This window comes from Argiope bruennichi, chromosome 8 (genome assembly GCF_947563725.1).
Source record: "Argiope bruennichi chromosome 8, qqArgBrue1.1, whole genome shotgun sequence".
NCBI classification, from domain to species: Eukaryota; Metazoa; Arthropoda; class Arachnida; order Araneae; family Araneidae; genus Argiope; species Argiope bruennichi.
In genome coordinates this window covers 31,124,227-31,145,188 of record NC_079158.1, presented here as the reverse complement: position 1 = coordinate 31,145,188, position 20,962 = coordinate 31,124,227, and the positions used below count along the sequence as shown (strand labels likewise).

Sequence of the window (20,962 nt, the reverse complement as noted above, 5' to 3'; positions counted from 1 at the left end):
GAAATGCTCTGCTTTAAATCAAATCACTGGCTTATAAGCAGAAACCATAATTATTTTTCAAAAATGTTGTATTCTTATGTTTTCTAGATATTTTTCTTATAACTCAAATTATTTATACTACTCATAATTTTAATTTTTAATATTCATGCAGTCAAATAATGGAATAAAGATAAGCACTTGTTATTACATTGTAAAACATTTAGCATTCCATTTTTTTTGTTCAGTTTTGTAAAGAAAGCATTTATACCTTTTTCAAGGTTTTAGGTTATGGTGGAAATTTCATTGATGCTGCTGCAATAGCTACAAAGGCTGCCCTATACGATACAAAGTAAGAACACATTTTTTTTTAAAGCTTAATATCAAATAACACTTTTTAAAAATTATTTTTGAGATTATTTAACTGTGTAAAGTTCAAAAACAAATGAATATGTAAGATTACAGTTCTGTTTTGTGTTATAATTTTTATTAGTCTGTTTTAATAAGAGAAGTAGCAGTACAGTCTTGATATTATGGAAACATTTATTTTTTAAGCACCTATAGGATTTAATAAATGTTTAATAAAATTAACTAATTGCCTAATTTGTAAGAAAAACATTCATGATTGTTGCCATTAAGAATAATTTTTCAGAATAATGTGTGTAGAAGAATTTAAATAGATATATTAATAACTGTTGTAAAAGTTATTACTTCATTCTCTAAAATAGAATATCTTTAAAAGGCTGATAAAATTAGAATCTTGAAGTTTCTGCATGTTAAAGTAGAAGCTAATATTAACTTTGTGTTAAAGAAGCAGCTTATCAAGAGTAGATATAATTTGAATTACATATTTTTTTTAGCTTCCTAAATACAGCATTTATTATTTTATATTAAGAAGTCAATGACTGTCAAACATGTACTTATAAAATATAAAACTGAAAGTGTGACATTCTGATTTGAATTATTCAGACTACAAGGAAATGAAAAATATATATAGTATTCATAAAAACGATTTGTATTGCTTCCTCTTTAAAGTGATTTAACTTCATGGGTGATATATGATAAACTGTAGCTTGAATTTTAATCAACTAAATACAGAACAGATTATGAAATATTGTTGGTTCACATTAGACAACACATGGAATTTTTGTGTTAATGTTAGTCATTTTAATGTCCTGTTCTGAATTAAACATGAATTGTTTGGGAACAGATGTCATAATTTTGAAATGCAGTTGGATGGCATCTCCCTCCTCTTTTCATGTTAAATTAATAAGACATTTAACCTTTTATGACTAATTGCAAAACAGCATGAAGGCTAGTTGTTGATAGTATATAATTTTGTACTTTGGTCAGATGACTCATGAGTTTGAAGGGCTCTTTTCAATTATCAAGCGACTTTTTAACAGCAATGGATTCAATGTGAAACAAGCCTATGCATATAAGGCAGATTTGTAATAGAATTAGATCTCAAATTTGGATTCCTTTCATCCCAAAATTAAGAATTTACCCCTAAGACAACATGTGTTTTTGTATCAGAAAATCATTCTCAAGATGCTATTGATAGAGATTTTATGGATAATTTATTAAACAGACAGCTTTTTGAAATTCTTTTCTTTCAGTGAACCATTTTATTGCAGGTAGCAGTTTCTCACTTCCAATTTACATGCAATATAAATATAAAAATATCTTTTATGCATCTATATGACATTAATAATCTAGAAACCTTGAAATTATGCAAGATATTACTCCAGTAATACTCAAAATTTTGAGATATTGCCACAATTCTACCTGATTTTTTTCTTCTATGCAAATAAACATTTATACTAATCTTATTTATTTCAGAATTCAATCTGTAAGTGTGAAAAATGACGGAGAAAATGAGCCTGAAATTGTTGTGTCTGATGATCCATATGATGTATTTTCCTTAGATGTGAAACAGCTTCCTCTTCTCACTACACTTTATAGGGTAAATAATTTGAGAATTGTAATTTTTCAGAAATATTTTATTATATATGTATTGGAATTTTTTTTCTCTAAAACTGATAAATATTCTAATACAAAAGGTATGTAAGAGAGGATTCAATGTATATTCTTTATAGATTGGAAATGAATTCATAATTGATGCTACTAGGGAAGAAGAAACATGTTGCATTTGTAAACTTGTTCTTGGAGTTTCACTCAAAGAAACTGTAATGATGAAACAGATTGCTGGATTTGGAAGTTTGCATATTGAAAGTATTAAAGATGCCATTGAAGTGAGTGGATCTAGACATTTTTTTTTTATTATTCAGATACTTTTTAGTGTTTTTTTCTCTTTTCTTTTTCCTTGTATAGTCTATGCATTTTTTAAATAATTATTATATTGAACTATATTTCTAAAATAGTAAATAATAGGCATTAAATTATTTATACCTGCAACACAGAGTCAAAGAGGATACTTAAAAGTTGAGGGGGAGAGCTTTCTCAGTAGTCACTGACTACACAAATTTATTAGATTCACCAATACTGACAGTAAGATAATTATAACTTTATAACTGTATATAAAATTTTAATTCCTATAACCAATAATGATATAAAAATAGGATAAAATAGAAAATGCTTGTTTTTAGAACATTTTTTTCTCCAAGCTTTTAAAATAATATCTAACAAATAGATTTTAGAGTGCCAATAAACTAAAGTGCTAAATAAATACAAGCATTTAATATAGAAAATTATCTATTATAATTTTGAATCAAAATCTAATAGCTTTTGAAAATTTTATTGTACCATTATGCAAATATTGCTTTAGAAAATTGCATTGGCATTCTTTTTTTTTTTTTTTTTCTTTTTTTTGCCTATAAATCAACTACAATAGAACATTATAAACACAATATATGTATTGAAATATAAGTTTACATAATATGGTGTTAATAACACAATGTTGTATATATTATCCATTAAAATTTCTTCAATTTTGTGTGGAAAAATACATTCTTCTCTTCATTAAATACACATCAGAAGAGCAAAACATCTATTACAATATGTAAATCAATTATGGCTAGCTACATAAATGCTTTTGTTCTTTCTTCTCTACATGTAAAAAAAAAATTATTACTGCTAGCAATAAAATATTTTTTAAAAAGGTAATTCATTAAATATGCATTCTAATCAATGGTGAAAAAAAAAATAAGGTCCAACTCTTTTTATTGTAATAAAAACCAATATACAGCTATTGTTACTGCAGAAAATCAAACTATCACATGTATAACAATAAAAATTCTATTAACTATAAATTGTCTTTTTAGGTAGGTCAAGAAATTGGAATGAATCTACAAAAGCAATTACTAGAATCTTTAGAAAGGGAGAAAATTCTACCGAAAAAGAAAAAATGTCTTTTTTAAGGTGTACATATATTTGTTGTAAATTATATTTATTAATAAGTCTTAATTCATAATTTACATGTTTTATTATTATTAATATATTGAATATCAGCTTATCAAAAACAAATCTGGAGAAATTCTGGATACAGTATATTAGAATCTTCAGTATAAACGTAATTTGTTGATACCAGGAATCAGCTGTATTTTTATTATAAATAGCGTTTTCAAGAGTGAAAGGGAACTTGAATGTTTATTTCCTCACAAAGATGTGACAAAATGAAATGTTAGAGTTCATTTAAAAATTTTTATTTGACATCACATAGTTTGATTAAATAGGAACTATCCTGCTTTAGTTGTTTCTTGCTGTTCAAACTTTGGATAACAACATTTTGCAGCTTCCCAAGTCTGTCTACCACGTGCTAAATCACTAACAAGAGATGCTACAACATCCACCTAAAATAGAAATAGTCATTAGAATTAAAACAAATCCAGGATATCTAACTTTTAGGTATTACAGAAATACATATTGATTGTTACTTATTTTTAGTGTGGTAATATTAATTTTCTATTTTATTAAAGTTTGTTAACTGGCATAATTATGAAAATATGAGTTGAAACTAGTGGGCGAGTCATATTAAATGTGGTTATGACTAAAAAATCTTAGAAACTTACATAGTAATATTTCTTATAAATAATTCAAAACATTTGGACTTATTATGGTCATGGAATTAATATAACTAAATTTGGCAGTAAGCACAAAAGTGATAAATTTACATGGCATATGCCAATGTACAGCAAAACCTGAACAAACACAAATGATTTGATGGAACACTTCACTGGATTTCACAGTAGGCAGTTTAATTAAATATCCAAAAATATAGCACAATGGTAATGAGGGATTTGATTCTAATTGAAGAGAATAAAATCTATTTTTAATCTTTATAACAAGACAAATCGAACTGATATTGAATGGTTATGTAATTTTGTAATAAAAAATATACTTAAGAAAGACAAGGACTAGCTGATTTCTTGGGAATACATGTTTACTTAATTTCAATTAAATCTCTTAAACAACAAACAACAAAATATTTCTTAATGGTAAGCTATGATGAGACTTTAGGGCATTTTATTTACCTGTTATGATTATTGTCTGTGTTGACCTCCTAAATGGAATCAGATTTCTTGCATGTAACATATTAATATCTAATTAATAATTTATATGTGAAATAAGAATGGAAAGTGCATTTCCTTTATCATACGAGCACACTGAGAGACCAGGAAGGCATTGAAATATATTAAAGAAAACCAAAGGAAAGACAATAATAGATTTGACGTAAGAAGTTATAATAAACTGAATTATTATTCCTTAGTTTTCAACAATGGAATAAATATGTAGAAGAATTTCAAGAAGCAATTTTAATTAGGTTTTCAATTATATTTTGGAAAATGGTCACAAAAAAAAAAATACTTTTTTGAAATTTTTATTAGAAGTTGTTTATTTCAAAATTATGCAGTCTCTCCAAGATGCATATTCCAATCCTTCAAAGTTCCATAATTGAATTAAACAGTCAGCTAATAGATATGCTATTAATAAAAATAGTATATCTCAAAGGAGCATTTTAAATATTTTAAAATCAGGTTCTAAGAGAAAAAAAAAACAAAAAAAAAACAAGGAAAATCGTTTCTTTTTCATTATATAAGATCAAAATTTGTCACTATTCAATTAGCTATCGGGATATCTATTCGTACCATCCTTCATTAGCAATAAATTTAGTTCTGTATATGAATTAGTATGTTAGAATTAAATTTTTATTTTAAATTATTAAAAAGCAATTATGAATTCTATTGAGATTGATAAAATCCTAATGTGCTAGTGGTACCTGTTTCTGCACAAAAACATGTAAAAAATATTATTATATGAATTTTAAAAAGGTTAATGGAGGAGATTAATGAACTTAATATCTATTTAATTTGGTTTATTTACAGTCTAAGTCAGCATATTTAAATAAGAAGCACAAAAATTATGTATTAAATTTGCATTTTTAAAAACATATACTTAAACATCACATTAATCTCTTTCACGTGCCTTCCATCCTTTCTCATTCGTGCTCACAAAAATTATTTTATTAAACTGGGTTGTAGTCAACATATTCATAATATTATATAACTACTTATATACTACAAAATTACCAAACGTTTCTAAAGATATTAAGTTTTTAATTAGTATCATTTGCTATTTCATTGCCAAAATATAAATCCAAATTTCTAACAAAATTTAGAATTAAGAGTCCTGTAAAATGTTCTTCAAGAGAGATTCAACTATACCTTTTTACACTACTCATTCATCTGTTTAATTATCTAGTAAGTAGTATTATTCCTCTGCCCTATTATATCATGATATGTTTTGATGGATAAACTTATAACTAATGAAGAATAACAAGAATAGATGATTCACAATCTAAATGGACATAAATCTAATTTTACAATGCCTTAAAATAAAGCAGAAGAATACACTTTTTTTTTTTTTAAAGTTTTGCATTAAGACATGTAAGAGATTTTTCTTAATTATTATCTAAATGTTAATTTATACCGATTTTTTTACAAGGAACCATAAAGAAACTTTACAAGTTATCTATATTGAATATCAAAACGCAAACCTATTTGTCTTTGGCTTGAAATCCTGGTTCTCGTACACAAATACAAGAACAATCAATTTAACTCTAACTGTTATTTATTGCTTATGTTCTATTTTTTTAATATTGGATAAGTATTCTAGAATAATCTTTAAATTATGAATCCCATAAGTTTCAAGCAAATTCTCTTATGTTAAAGTTGCTTCAAGCCTGTAAATTTAATTTGCTGATAATTAACATTAATAAACTATGTTTAGAAATATCATTTTATTATCAGGGAATTTTATAAAAGCTCTTTCTTTCTATTTTCTAGATTTTTTTAAATTAAAAATATACTCACAGGCACTCGTATTTGCTCCATGGAATCTCGTTCTCTTAAGGTAACAGAGTGGGGCTCTTTTAAAGAGTCAAAATCCACAGTAATACCAAATGGAATGGCTATTTCATCAGTACGAGTATAACGACGTCCAATAGATCCACTACTATCATCCACACGATGGGAAATCTCATGTTTAGTTAGATCTTGTGCTGCATGTAGACAAATAATTTATAAATTTTACTTCCTCTAATTATCATAAACAGAAAATTGCTACTTGTGCATATTATGGAAAAAATATTCTTTATTAAAAACAACTTCATATAAGAGTCAGATAAAATATATTTTTATCAATAATTATTTTATGTAATCTTCTATTAATATAAAACCATTAATATATAAAACACAGAGAGAATTGTGATGTGAAGTAACAGATATCAGAACACAACTGTATGTTAAAAATGTGAAATTAAATTTTTCAAAAATTATATAATATTTATTAGATATTTAAATATTTTTAAGAAATCATATTTAATGCTCACACCATGCAATCTCTTATCATACCATAAATAAAGTTTTTTTCTAAGTTGCTTTTACAATATTATATATATATATATATATAAATATAAACTCAGGCTTTCTTATATTTAAGTTAATTAAATACATTCTTGCTCCAAGCTGAAATGACAATTTTAATTCAATAACTAAATTTAAATGTTTAAACACAAAATGTTTCATTATATTTCCCTTTTTTATATTCAAATAAATTAAGAAAAAAAATATTAGTTTTCTATTTGTTATTTATTTATTTTTTTCATTCTTAAACAAATTTAATTAATTATGGAATTAATGCATTCCAAAATTGAATTTTAAATATTGTTAATTGTAAAAACGTCAAATATTAAAACCATACAACTACCAAATTAAAATATTATAACTGTAAAATTCATAGGTGGATTCTTCAAATTCATCACATATTTCTTAATGTTTTTATAAAGAAACTTCAGAGAATGTTAAGTTACTTTTACAATAAAATGAAAGCTAAATTATTTTTTTGAAAGAAATAAAACAAATAATTTAATTAACTACTACAGATTTTTCTTACATAATGTTGACACAAAAGGTGCAAAGTCTGGATGTCCACTCAGAGGCAGAACTGAACACTTCAGAGGGGCAACGACTGCTGGTAAAGCGAAATACTAAAATGACAAAAGTAATTATAATAATAACAAGTATAAAAAAACCCCTCAAATATGGCAATTGATTTAATTATAGATTAAGTAAATACCGTTCTCATTTCATCTCCATCTCTCACTCTGAAGCTGTGCTCCCAAATAGCATACATGATGCGACCAATACCAAAAGATGGTTCAATAACAGCTGGTATTATTTCCTCCACTTAAATATGCAGAAAAAAATATGTTTTTATAAATGAAACTGCATAACTAATTAGTTTTATAACGGATTTTATTTTAGTAAACTATTTTTAAGCATTTATTGATTAAACTGTGGCGGACAGAAAATTTTCTTTGTTAAAGCATAATCAGTAAATTTCAAATAATGAGAATACAGTGTACACAATAAATTATCAAGCTTGCTTGTATAATAGATCTATAGTAATCATGAATATAATAAATATGTATAGAATTAAATTACTAATAAAACTTTGAGTCTCTGTAGAAATGCTAAATACACGCACACAAGTTATTCAGAATCGAAACAAATTAAAGAGCATATTCTAAAGATAACACCAAAGCCAATTTTATAAGACATAATTAAGCCTGAAATGATTATTACTGAAATATTAATATTACAATTTCATCTCTTAATTTTCAGCATTATTATCTAAATTTTCATTTTTTAATCCTTTGTAGATGAAGCTAGATAAATTAAAAGAATTATCTGTCTGCATGTAACCACTAATTGGCAAAGTATTAAACTTACCAAATTTCTACTGGCTTTAAAATCATATTTTTGATATTTAATTACTGCTTGCATTTTAACACTACATAACAATCTTAGGACTTTCAATAAGATATTTTTTTGAATATAAAATCTTCTTTTTTTATAATATGCATAAAAAAAAGAGTGAAATGCTCAGTATGTTATATACTTAATAAAATATCACATAATTGAAAGATGATTCCTTGAAGAAAACTCCATTATTCAACAAGATGATATTCTATCATTTTATATTTACGCAGAAAAATATTCATTAATTTTGCACCCTAGCAACAATATGTTTTTCTTTCATAAATAATTTTTTTAAAAGTATATTTTTATTACAATAAATATTTTTGTATGTTTACTAAAAGAAATATGTAATATCCAACTATAAGTTATTGACTTTTATAAGCATTACATTTTTTTCCCCTCTCAAAAACTAAATATAAAAAAATTTACCTTTACACAACTATAACTTTGTGACAAAATGCTAATTTCATTAACTTACCATGCACAGTCTTTTGACTTCGGTTGATATTCACCATATCTTTTGAAATGACAAAATCATTACCATTTACAGAAAGAGTATATTCTCTATAAAAAAAGAAAGAACTGATTAATAATTATTTACAGAGGAGAAAAATTCACAGGACTCAATAGTTTAAATGCTTAAAAATCCAACTAAAACCATTATGCAAAAAAGCAATGGTATAACGGTAAAAATTCAAAAGCATGTTATATGTATATATATATAAATTGAGGTTGTTGTTCTGTTTGTTTATTTCAAAAATTAGTTTTAAATTTTGTATTAGTTTTCTTTGTGTCAGGTTTGATATATAAAAAAAATGTTATTGATGAAAGGCCAGACAAATTATAAATTCAGGAAGACAACTGATAATTTTTCGAAGTTTACAGTAATTTTTATTTATTCTCATGTATCTAAAAACATTTTTTCATCAAAATTTGAAACAATTCTTGCAAATTTTCTGTTTAGTAAAATAAAGCAACAATTTAAGCAAAGAATTAGATATTGAATTTTATGAAATTCAAGGTATTAAAGTAAAAATTAGGAAGGAAAGAGCATATTTACAAAGAAAACAGATTGCATTAAAACATCTTTTACAGGCTTTCAATACAGCCATAGATACATTCATTTCATAGCAAGGTACGTATTTATATGTTTAAATATGAAACATATGGAATAAACTTAAAAAATAGAATATTATATTTTTTTTAAGTAATTTTAAAGCTACATTCATTATTTTCAAATTTAATTTACAATTCTATAAAGCAAATGAAAAATTAAAATATCTTTCAATTTTCAAAATGATAGCTTGTAGGTTACAAACCCTTTAGATTCCATTTCTTTTTCTAGAGAAGCTATACTTTCTTCATCAAGTTCTTTCAACACTCTAGTAATTTCTTTTGCATCTTTTTTAAAAGACTTTCCAATCTTGGCCATTTGGGGTTGAAGTTCTGTGACCTGCACAGTCTTTTAATTTACAATTAAAGAAATTACCAAAACAGAATTTTATCAAGATATTTAACATTGTTAACAGAAATCTAGAAAAAAATTAAGATAAAATACAAATTAAACATGACTTTAAAATAAGGGGAAACAAGACATTTATTTAAGTTTTATTTTGAATTAAGATTGGCTTCAATATCATGTTAGAAAAGAATCAATTTTATAATAAATAACTATTATAATTGCATGATTAGAATATGAGTTACAATAGACATTGCTATATTTAATTTTATGCATAAAATTTACAAATGGGATGAAAAATGTCAAACCTTTTCCCATGCATCAGTAACAAAACAAAAATGTAATATTTAAATTTAAATAAATCATAAATAATATTAAATAATTAAAAACTTTCATTGCTAATTCTGTTAGAAATTAACCTTATAATTAATATATGTCATTAATATCAATCATGTCCATTGTTTATATTATGAATATGAAAATAAAGGATATTGGTTCTTTAAGTTGTCCTTCAGCATTTAGCTTCACCCCAGTTGCTTTGGTATGTTGACTTAAATCAAAACAGGATCTATCAGCACATCCTACACATTCCACCCAACCCTGAAAGAAAATGGAATGAGAAAATATTGCAGAAGACAAATCATTAATCAAAATATAATCTAGAAGAAATCGAAATGAATGTTCCTAGACATCTAAAACAAGATAGGAACGCTAATATTTAAAAATACTGAAAAGTTTGAACATTTCTTATTTACCTGTTTATTGGAACTTATACTCAAAATTTGTCTTGTAATACTTGTATACTTAGACCTTGTGAGATATTCCTTAAGCTTATATACTTAATATGAGTGAATCACAATTAATATTAATAGTGATATATGTTGCCATTTCCTAAAATTTTAGCAGCAAGACTCTGCTTAAATATAATATCCTTTTAAATACTTAAAAATTATAAGAGAATCAAACTTAAAAATATGTTGAATATAGCAGCAAATAAAAATATTTGAAATCAGTAAAAAGAGAACTTTCAAAGATGCTTCTAAATTTTTTTTATTTGAATTCAAATCGGTATATAATATTTAATTTCTATCAACACTATAAATTTTCAAAACAATATTAAGTGAAAATAAATTTTTAAAAAAATTCTTTACATCAATAAAATGTAGACAATAATGATTTTTAATACAATTCTTAAAATGTTAAAAAATAATATCTAAGAAATATTCCTGAATGCAAATTCAAACAAAACTAATGTTGAAATGCAGAAGGATAAATTCAAATTATATCACTCATTTCAAGAAAATACAGTCATGGCTATCAAAGAATGTATTATTTACATGTGGCAATTTAATTTAAGACTTTTTGGTGGGGATATAGGTAATTAATAAAAAGAACAAAAATCTTTATAATTTTTATCTTTTATTAATGTTAATATAAGATTATCCAATACACATAGAAAAGAAGAAGAAATATTCAATAAATTTAAATATATATAATATGCAATATATTCAGCAATAAATATTCCAAAAAAATTACAATTTCATGATCTAATAAATTTTCTTAAACAATAAAACTAATAAAAAAATTAAAACATTTTTTTAAAAAAATATCATAGAAAAGAAAAGCAATTTATGTAAACTGAAATATACAAAATAAAATAATGTTATCAACACTCACATAAGATGTTTTAATCTCTGCATCCCAACAATCAGTCGCATAATGAGCCATTTCATTTGACATATGTTGTCGGAATCGAAGCTTATCAGAATTTACACCAACCATGACTAAAAACTGGTAAATACGAGCCATGAAATATCCTAATGTCTCATTAGCCACAATGCCCTGCAAAATTAAAAGTAACTATTCTCATCTCAATATTAGAAAACAAAACACAAGCTTTCTTCTGGTTAATGTTTTGTTAATTGAAAAATATTTTGTTTTCTGTACATGAAAAATAATAAATGTTTCTCAAAGTAATAGATATGTCAATGATTTATTTTGAATATCTAATCTATAAAGAATTATACAGAGAAGCAACCTTAAAATATATTTAAATTGTTGAAATATAATTACTAATATAAATTAAAGAAAGAGCTTTAAGATGTGTTTTTCTAGCCATCTTATTGTAAAGATATATATCTTTACAGATAAAAGTAATTACAGAAAATAAAATAAAAATTACAATTAACAAGATCATTCATATAAATCCAGAATATTTAGTAATGATGGCAATCAGAGATCAATTTTTGAAGGGATGAGGTCAGAAATAAAATATGCATGAATCAAATATATATATATATATATATATATATATATATATATATATATATATATATATATATATATATATATATATATATATATATATATATATATATATATATATATATTCAAAATTTAAGTGGTTATTAAAAATTTGTGGAAGAATTTGCAATAAAAAAAGTACTTAGGTTTTGATTTATGTAAGCTTATTTTATTCAAAATTAAAGTTACAAATAAAACTTAGTTAACTGCACTAATCTGTATGAAGCATTTATGTATGCAATTCAATGACGTTTATCTTTATTACACAATATTTTAATTACTTTATCTGAATTAAATTTATTCTGATACTATATTTATTGTTCAGTGGGAAGCAACTTTTGATGCAAAATAATACTAGCCTTTTGAACAGCATCTCCAATGGTAGAGACAAAAGCTGACTCTCCATTCATCTGATTGCAAGCAGAATATAATGTAAGTTTCAAATCTTTCACTTGTTTGAATTTAGGATGATTCTTAGAACGTGGATCCACAAAATGCTCAATTTCTGCCATAGTAAATTCTCTACAAAAATAAAATTTTACAAATATTTCAAATATGGTACTTTTACAAATATTTATACTTTTCAGCCTGAAGATAAAAACCTTAGTTACTTTTTTTTCCCCTCACATGTTCATCACTCCTAAAAACAAAAAAATTAAATTTTCCCATAGCTTAATTTTCAGTTTCACAGCAACTAATTCATAATGATTTGTACACTTTCTTCAGACTGAAAGAATAAAATATTTTTCAGACAATGATTCATTACATGTTAAAATTCACAGTTTATTCATTTTTGAAATTTAATTGTTGGAATTGAAAGTGTATCTTGAAAATATATATTGAAGTTGATCACAATAATAAACTATTTGAAATGTTAATAACTTTAAAGGAAAAAAAAAATCTTTTTCTTTCTGCTATAGTGAAATTTCTTTGTGTCAGAACATGACAATTTGTTTTACATGAAAGTAAATCAAATCAAGTCAACAAAATGGTACACAAAGAGTTTATAAATCTTGCTATAAAGAATTAATAACAACTAAATGACAGAGAAAAAGGTAATTAAAAACACAATAAAGATATTCAAACTAAGATTGTGAAAGAACTATTATTCAAAGAATTAGAAAACTTACCTTACTCTGATAAGCCCAGTTCTTGGAGAGATTTCATTTCGAAAAGAATTTCCAATTTGTGCAGCAGCAAATGGGAGGCGTCCTTGGTTAAATTGTAATAAGCGTTTAAAATTAACAAAAATACCCTGAGCTGTTTCTGGACGAAGAAAACTGAAATCAATTAGAGAACATACAATATTAAGAAAACTATAATGATATAAAATGTTTAGTATACACCTTTTATCAAATCTAATATAACAGAGCACCTATTATCTAAATATTGATAAATCCAAATATCAATAAACAGCAACTTTTCTTCTCTTGTCAACAAATCTATGCGACAAATCTCAAATCAGAGGCATGTGACTTTGCTTCTAATAGATTACGATGCAATTATACAATTCACAATGGAATCTAAACATAAATGCATTATTCTCTTATAGAATAATAGCCCCAATTGAAGAATAATGGTAGAAGATCAAGCTTTTAGCCAAGGAATAAGAAGTTAGCAATGCAACAATATTTGACATTAAAAGGAATACTTTTTCTAATGAGGATAGAAGTTAGCATAGAAAAATTATGAAAATGTCCAAAAAACAGGATTTTGCAATTTATGCATGATACATTCAGGCTTGTGATAATAGGAAAGCTTATTGAAATTAACAAGAAACTAAAAGGGAATATTGATTTTAACTGACCACCTACTAGCTTATGTGTTTTAAATATAAGAATAAAAATTTGAAAAAGTTAAAAAAGACAAAAAAAAAAAAAAAAAAAAAAAGCAAGATTGTTAAAATGGGACACACACACACACACACACACAAAAAAAAAACCCATCAACAATATTAACAAAATTGGTTTGCACTAGAAGAAATTGATAATAAAATCCCTAGTTTCTATAAATGAAATATAAGTACCTGGCTTTAAAACAAGCAAATCACTCATTACTATTATAGTACATAGAAACATTATCACATATTGACAGATTATAAAACCATTGCCAGTGTCACTGATGACAAGGAACAATCATGACTATCCATAGAGGAAATTTCTCATCATCTTGAAAAGAAAAGAGAGGGGAAAAAAAAAAAAAGACTGTGACGTGCTTAGTTAATAGTTCAAGAAGAGCATCATTCTGTTCAATTTTGCGTTTAAAACACCTCCTAAATTTAGCTGTATAAAAAAGTCTTCACTATGAAACAAAAAGAAATTTTGGATTTCTTTTCCTAAAATTTACACATTTATACAATATGTGAAACAAAATACATGTAATTTTAATATCATTGATTTTTTTGTTTGTTTGTATAATAATGCTCTCCTGGCATGCACAATTTTTCATAATCAGTCTTAAAAAAAAACTATTACTTGGAACATTTTAAAAGTCTCAGTTAATTGATGATCAACTGCTAAAATAAAAGAGTAAGTAACTATAAATAAAACAAAGTAGTAAGTTCAATCACAATTGTACATATTGTTTATTTTCATTCCTCAGTCAAAAGATTAGTCTTTCAAACATTGAAAAAAAATAGCTTGTAACTGTCAGATAATTGATTTCATTCATGAAGAATGTTAAAAGGAAAAAGAGCTATATATTTGTCAAATATTAAGGAACAACTGTAACTGAAACAATAAATTGAAGAAACTGAATTTTAAAATTCATATAATACTATTATGTTTATTTAATTAGGGATTTATTTAATCAAAATAATTTTTTGTACCCTTTTAAGTTTCCTGTTGGACCAATAGAAGTGCTGAACATGAGATTAAATTCCAAAGCATCAGATAAATCATTGCCTGTGTTGGGAGATTTCATATCAAACTTCCTGAGAATGGCATTCATTTCTTCCTTGGAATACCCATCTAACTATATAAACAAATAGTAAACATCAAAACTATAATTTTTTTTTTTCACTTGATAGCAACTTGTTTCAAGTAGAACAAAATGTATTTTCAAAATATAACATGCTACTTAACACAGAAAAGTATAAGATGAATGAAGGAAAATTCCTCAAAATAATCATATTTACATTAACCTAAAATTATTAAATAGCTTTCCATTTTAACTGCAAAAATAAATGTGTTTTTTTCCTAATAAATTAATTTACTTTGCATGCAAATTTTTTAACAGGTTTTAAATTATTCATAAAATTAGAATATGCACCAATATTTCTCTTTTTTAATTGACAGCAATTTTTAAATAAAAATCAACTTTAAGAAATTAAAGAATGTATCGTAAAAGTACAACTTTACTTCTCAAAAATTATAAGCGCATAACATTTTTAATGGCATAATAAACTCAGAATGCAGTACAATAAATTGTGAAATGACTATATGATTTACCTTTACTATAATATCTTCATATTCAGCAATTTGTTGAGGAGTCACATTTTTTTCAGTCATTAACTTTTCTAAGTGAGCTGAAGAAAAACAGGACACAATATAAAGCTATACAATAAAAATAAATAGTCATGATAAAAATTCAATTAATTAAGTTCAGCAAAAGGTAAACTAATAATAAAAAAAACATAGAAAACATAGATGATAGTATAAATCTCAATTTTATCATACTAACCTTTTATTAAATGATCAAGTCTAAAACATTCACCATTTTTCAGATCTTTAACCATGAGATCTGCAAATCTATCAACATGGCCAGATGCTCTATAAAAAAAAGAGTACTGTATCGAAATCTTAACAGAACATTTAGAACTATACAAATTAAAAACAATATATATATATATATATATATATATATATATATATATATATATATATATATATACACAAAAGTATTAGAATCAAGTTAATAGGAAAAACAAAAATCAAATAAAAATTAAACCAAAAAAATTATTATAAAAAGAATCCGGCCTGAAGACTTTTTCAAGGGTCACCCTCAGGCAGGGATTCAAATAAAGGGATTTTTTCTGTGAGGACATACAGACTTTGTCTAATAATGATTCCTCGTGACCCGAAAATCCCCTGAAATTATGCTCAAGAGATATACCATTTTAACAGAAAGGAAATACAAAATAACAAATTAGAAAAAAAGAACCACAACAAAGTAAAAATACAATAAAAACAATAACAAAAAAACAAAAACAGCATTAAAATTAAAATTAAAAACGAAAAAAGCCAGGACATACCATCCAACAGTCAAGGAAGCTTTAAACAATCGATTGTGATTTCCTGTTTTTAAAAAAGTTAACGGTAAATTATGTAAACAGAGGTAGGCACCCAGCGCCATCTATTGAGTGATCCAATATGCAAGTAAAGTTCTATTTTTATTTAAGCCAAAGGATTAATTCCAAACCATACCTTGTTTAATACCTTCAGGCCGGATTCTTTTTTTAATATTTTTTTAATAATTTTTTTGGTTTAATTTTTATTTGATTTTTGTTTTTCCTATTAACTTGATTCTAATACTTTTGTATCAATTCATCTGTGTTTTAGAAGTAGCTGCAATTGCGCTCTCTAAATACTATGAAGTTCCTTTTTGGTTTTAGTTTAAATAGGTAATAAATTTTAGTTGCGATTGCGAAACTGTTTTGTTTCGTTTTCATTTTAGTTTCGTTTTCAAACTTTTTCTTACTTTAGATTGGTTACTTATATATATATATATATATATATATATATAAAACAGAAATAAATTTAGTACACATCAAAAAACAAAGAAGACATTGATATAGAGAATAAAAGGTGCTTTTGAAAAATTTACCATATACCTTAAAAACTATATGAAGAATAGTTATTTGTTTAAGATTATTTAGAATGAAATTATATTGTAATGAATTAGAAGAGAAATTGGCATTTAAAAGTAGATTTCATGAAAACTATATTCAATAACTAAAGTTGATAGTATAGAAAAAATAAGGTGCACTATAATGCTTTGTTAACTATTCTTTAATACAATCTTAATGTAATTAGAAGCAGTTCATATACTTAAAAAGAATTCAGTTTCAAACAGCAGCAATTAATAATCTATGCAAGGATTTTTTTAATGTTTAATTTCAAGGATTTTTTTCTATGATGTCACTATGACTAGAAATAAAAACTATGCTGTGCATCAATAAAGTGGCAATTTGTAATTTTCTATATATTAAAAAATTTAGATGAACTAAGCATTTTCAAAAAATTATAAAATGTAAATCACTTTCTAAAACAATTATCTATATTATAAAACAGCAATTATTTCAGTACTATTAATAATGTATATGAAATATCAATGAATATTATTAATTAATCAGTAAGATCATGATAAATTAAATCCATTATTTACACACAGTAGAAACACGAAAAGAATATAGAGCTTATAATTACATAATGGATTATCTGTGGCATTTGAATGTTCTATAAATCATTAAGACCATTAGGAAGAAAGCCAATAATTAAAAAATATCCAGCATATTATAGAAACACCAGAGTAGCAATATTTTGCAAATAACCAAGATATATAGATATCTTCAATTAACATTAAAACTAAGTTAACTTTAATTCTTTATTTATTTACTAAACAACTTTTGATTATTTTTAATTAAATGCTTATCGTTCAAATTCATTTAGAAGCAATCATTTTAAAATAGTATTGAAATAGTAATATGCATTACAAAAGATTGCTTACATGAAGGAAAAAAAAATCCAACCTTTAATGTATATTTTGAGCACTAATTATACATTCTTTATTGTATAAGTTCATACATATGCAATTTAATTTTTAGAAAATTCACTGTTTAATGTACAGAATTATATATGAGTATCAAGTACAATACTATGAATCAATAAATATTCTTTAAAAAAAAATCAGTGAAGCTCCTTTACTTTTAAAGAAAAGTGAACTTCAGAACATTCTTTCTTATCATAGATTAAATGAGCATAAGACAATTTGACTTCTATTAATCTATCAATGAATAAAAGTTCAATGTCATGAAAATCTTTACCATAAAAAAGAATGGATAAATAACAATTGAGGTAGAAAATTTATAAATTTTAGAAAGGGAGAAATTGTTGTATAATGGAAAATTTGAGTGGTTCGCAGCATATAATTGAAAATTCAGAAGAAAAAAAAATGCATAATTAAATATCTTTGTAGTTTGTAGCATATTACACATATGATATGAAACAATTTATCATTTCAATTGTTACAGAAGAATCAGAATTGTGATAAAAAGAAGCATGCAAAAGAAATGTATAAACTTTAATTTATGATTTTGGCAATCAAATTATAAATATTAAATTAATCAATGATGTTTGCAACCATAATATACAATGTGATATCAAAGATTGAAACAACATCTTTCTTCCATACTTTAAGACATTTTCAGGAGTAAGAATGGTGCAGTCTACTTCCAACATCTGCTCTTCCAAGATAAAATGAGACCTCCAAAGATTAAGAATGTTGTTTTTCATTGCACAACCCATAGGTCCAAAATCAAACTGCCCAGTAACACCTATAATAAAATTCCTTTATTCTATTACAAAATTTATTAAAAGCATCTAATTTAAAAAATTATTTTTCAATGTAATTGCTGCAAAAGATATTTGGGACATCTATAATAAAATAAATTAAAAGATGCAAATTTGGTAAATATTTTTTTTTTTTTTTTAATTTACAAAATGTTTGTCCAATTATGAATAATTTTTCAGTAATATTTTTTCACAGCTTATGCTACTTCACTTCATAATTTACTATTTAATACACAGATGCACACTCATAAAAATAAGATTAAAAGAAGAAAAAAAAAGATGCTTCCAAAATTTGAAATGCGGGGTTGACAATTTTAAAAAATTTAAAGGTTCAAATTTAGATTTAAATTGTTTTTAAATAGTGGATACCAATATAAATTAATCAAATGAAATAGAAAAAAATATTATTACTATTCAATGCTAAGCATTCTATTTGAAATGAATTTTCAAAAATTACATTTATATTATCTCTCATTTTGCTTATAAGCATTAAAACATTTTCTTTATTGAGTTAAATAGAAAATTTATAAAAGATACTTGCCACCATAAATTGCAAAAGACTGATCATAATAGAAACGTCGTTTAAGTAAATCTTCCATGCGAGCACGATCAAATCCAATCTCTGGTGGAGCTAATTCTACTTCCTAAAGAGATAAAAAAATTTATAATCTTTAACTGACACAAAACCTTATTTATTGGATGCAATAAAAATTTTAAAAAACCATCAATAAAATCAATATTCGAAAAAAATATTTTTAAAACAAATGAATTTAGCAGATAATAAATAAATAAAAACAAAAACTTATGAAAAATAAATAGCAATATGGTATATTTATAGACAAGTAAAAATTATTGATGTATCAGAACAAAAGTCATCTACAGAAAATCATGTTTCCTTTTCATAAGATAAAAGAATGCAAAATTAGAAATTTCATGCAATTATACATTCATAACTGAACATATAGAAAAAAACCTTAAATAGTTTCAATGTGATTTTATGCTTTAACTGTGAAATTAGAAGAAAAAAAAAAGGGAATTTTAAATAGAAAGCACAAGAAGCAAATACCTTATCTTCAAGAATCTTCTTCCTTGCTTTTAATTCATTTACAGCTTTCTTTACATCTAACTCTGGGGCTCCACTTTCCTTTAATTGCCGAACTAGATCTCCCTGAAAACAAGAGTAAATGAGTCATTATTTTAATAATTTATCATTCACAATATATTAGTTTCTTTGTAACACAAATCAACCACTATTACAAATATTTTTTTTTAATTTCCAATATTTTCAAAATCATTAGATGTATCTTCTTAAAGTCCATATCTACCAACAATTAAATTCAAATTAATTAAATTGCATTCACACATTTGTCATTGAAATATATATATAATTGTAGGAGATTCTTTTATAGTTATAGGTGATTTTTTTTTAAATCAGAAAAGATTACTTTTAAGTTTGATGGTGGTATAATTATATTTAATCACACTGCTCTCTTTGGCTTTATAGAGTTTGAAATATCATTACATCAGAAACATTTCAAATTATAAATAAATTTTTCAAGAAAAATTAAAAATAATTCAAGAATGAGAAAAAGATGAATAAAAAATATACGAAAATAAACATATGAAATATAAGAATATGAATATTATATATATATAATTTTATAAAAATTATAGATTATAAAATGTTGCAGAAAAAAAATTATTTCTTTCAAATTTTATAATTTCAATAAATACAGTTATCAATTTGTTCTTAAAATTCACAAATATATTGAATCAATTCAAATTATTTAAAAAGTTTAGTAAATCAACTGTCTTACCCATCGCAGATATAAAAAATGAAAGACACGATAAATATATATCAGGGTATTATAATTAAAATTAGATAGAATGTAACAATTTACTAACTGAAAAAATCTGAAAATATTAACACTTCCCAAAGTCAAAAAAATTTACTCGAAAAATGTATACACAATTTTATGCTTATTTAACTAATGCGTTAAACTTAATTTAATCTTCATTAAACTAACTTATTTTAGAAGCAAGAATTTACAAAAAAAAAAAAAAATACTTGCAATCTTACCTGCTCTTTGACAGCTATACGAAAAGGCTGAAGTATGCTTTGAATCTTAGGATCTTCCATGTTTCTGATGTAATGTAGTTTATACTTTTGCAATCTTTTCTTGCCCCAGTTATCAGGTAGTCGACGACGATCGGTGCTATATGGATTTAGTGCAATGAAAGCAGGTCTATAACATATGCGTACGTGGTCAGAATTGAAGAGCACCGACAACAAACTAATTATACCTGATCGTGACCTGAAAAAGACCATCCGCATGCAAACCTTTGACGGAAGCAAACACAAACATAAAAAT

The 20,962-nt window shown here is 24.7% G+C and overlaps 2 protein-coding genes across 2 annotated transcripts in view; one reads left to right on the top strand and one right to left on the bottom strand.

Moving 5' to 3' along the window:
- Nucleotides 1-3,687, top strand: part of LOC129981281 (exosome complex component RRP42-like) — a 13,806-nt gene extending 10,119 nt beyond the window's left edge. The window contains exons 5-8 of the mRNA XM_056092054.1: nt 258-328; nt 1,819-1,942; nt 2,076-2,231; nt 3,261-3,687. Of these exons, the coding sequence (XP_055948029.1) occupies nt 258-328; nt 1,819-1,942; nt 2,076-2,231; nt 3,261-3,356 (447 nt within the window). The 3' untranslated portion in view covers nt 3,357-3,687. The remainder of the gene's footprint in view (nt 1-257; nt 329-1,818; nt 1,943-2,075; nt 2,232-3,260) is intronic.
- Nucleotides 3,626-20,962, bottom strand: LOC129981282 (glycine--tRNA ligase-like). Its single transcript, XM_056092055.1, has 17 exons — nt 20,671-20,962; nt 19,657-19,758; nt 19,132-19,234; nt 18,433-18,574; nt 15,703-15,791; nt 15,471-15,547; nt 14,849-14,994; nt 13,152-13,301; nt 12,381-12,543; nt 11,395-11,559; nt 10,211-10,317; nt 9,578-9,724; nt 8,737-8,822; nt 7,573-7,682; nt 7,390-7,483; nt 6,309-6,496; nt 3,626-3,788 (listed from the first exon to the last, which is right to left on the bottom strand). The coding sequence occupies exons 1-17, from the start codon at nt 20,923-20,925 to the stop codon at nt 3,675-3,677; spliced, it is 2,238 nt and encodes a 745-aa protein (XP_055948030.1). The 5' UTR covers nt 20,926-20,962; the 3' UTR covers nt 3,626-3,674.

Coding starts and splice junctions, on each gene's coding strand:
- LOC129981282 (XM_056092055.1), bottom strand. CDS start 20,925: ATGCGGATGGTCTTTTTCAGGTCACGATCAGGTATAATTAGTTTGTTG. Junction 18,575..19,131: donor GTCTTTTGCAATTTATGGTG/GCAAGTATCTTT, acceptor ATTTTATTATAG/GTGTTACTGGGCAGTTTGAT. Junction 7,683..8,736: donor AAGTCAAAAGACTGTGCATG/GTAAGTTAATGA, acceptor TGCATATTTAAG/TGGAGGAAATAATACCAGCT.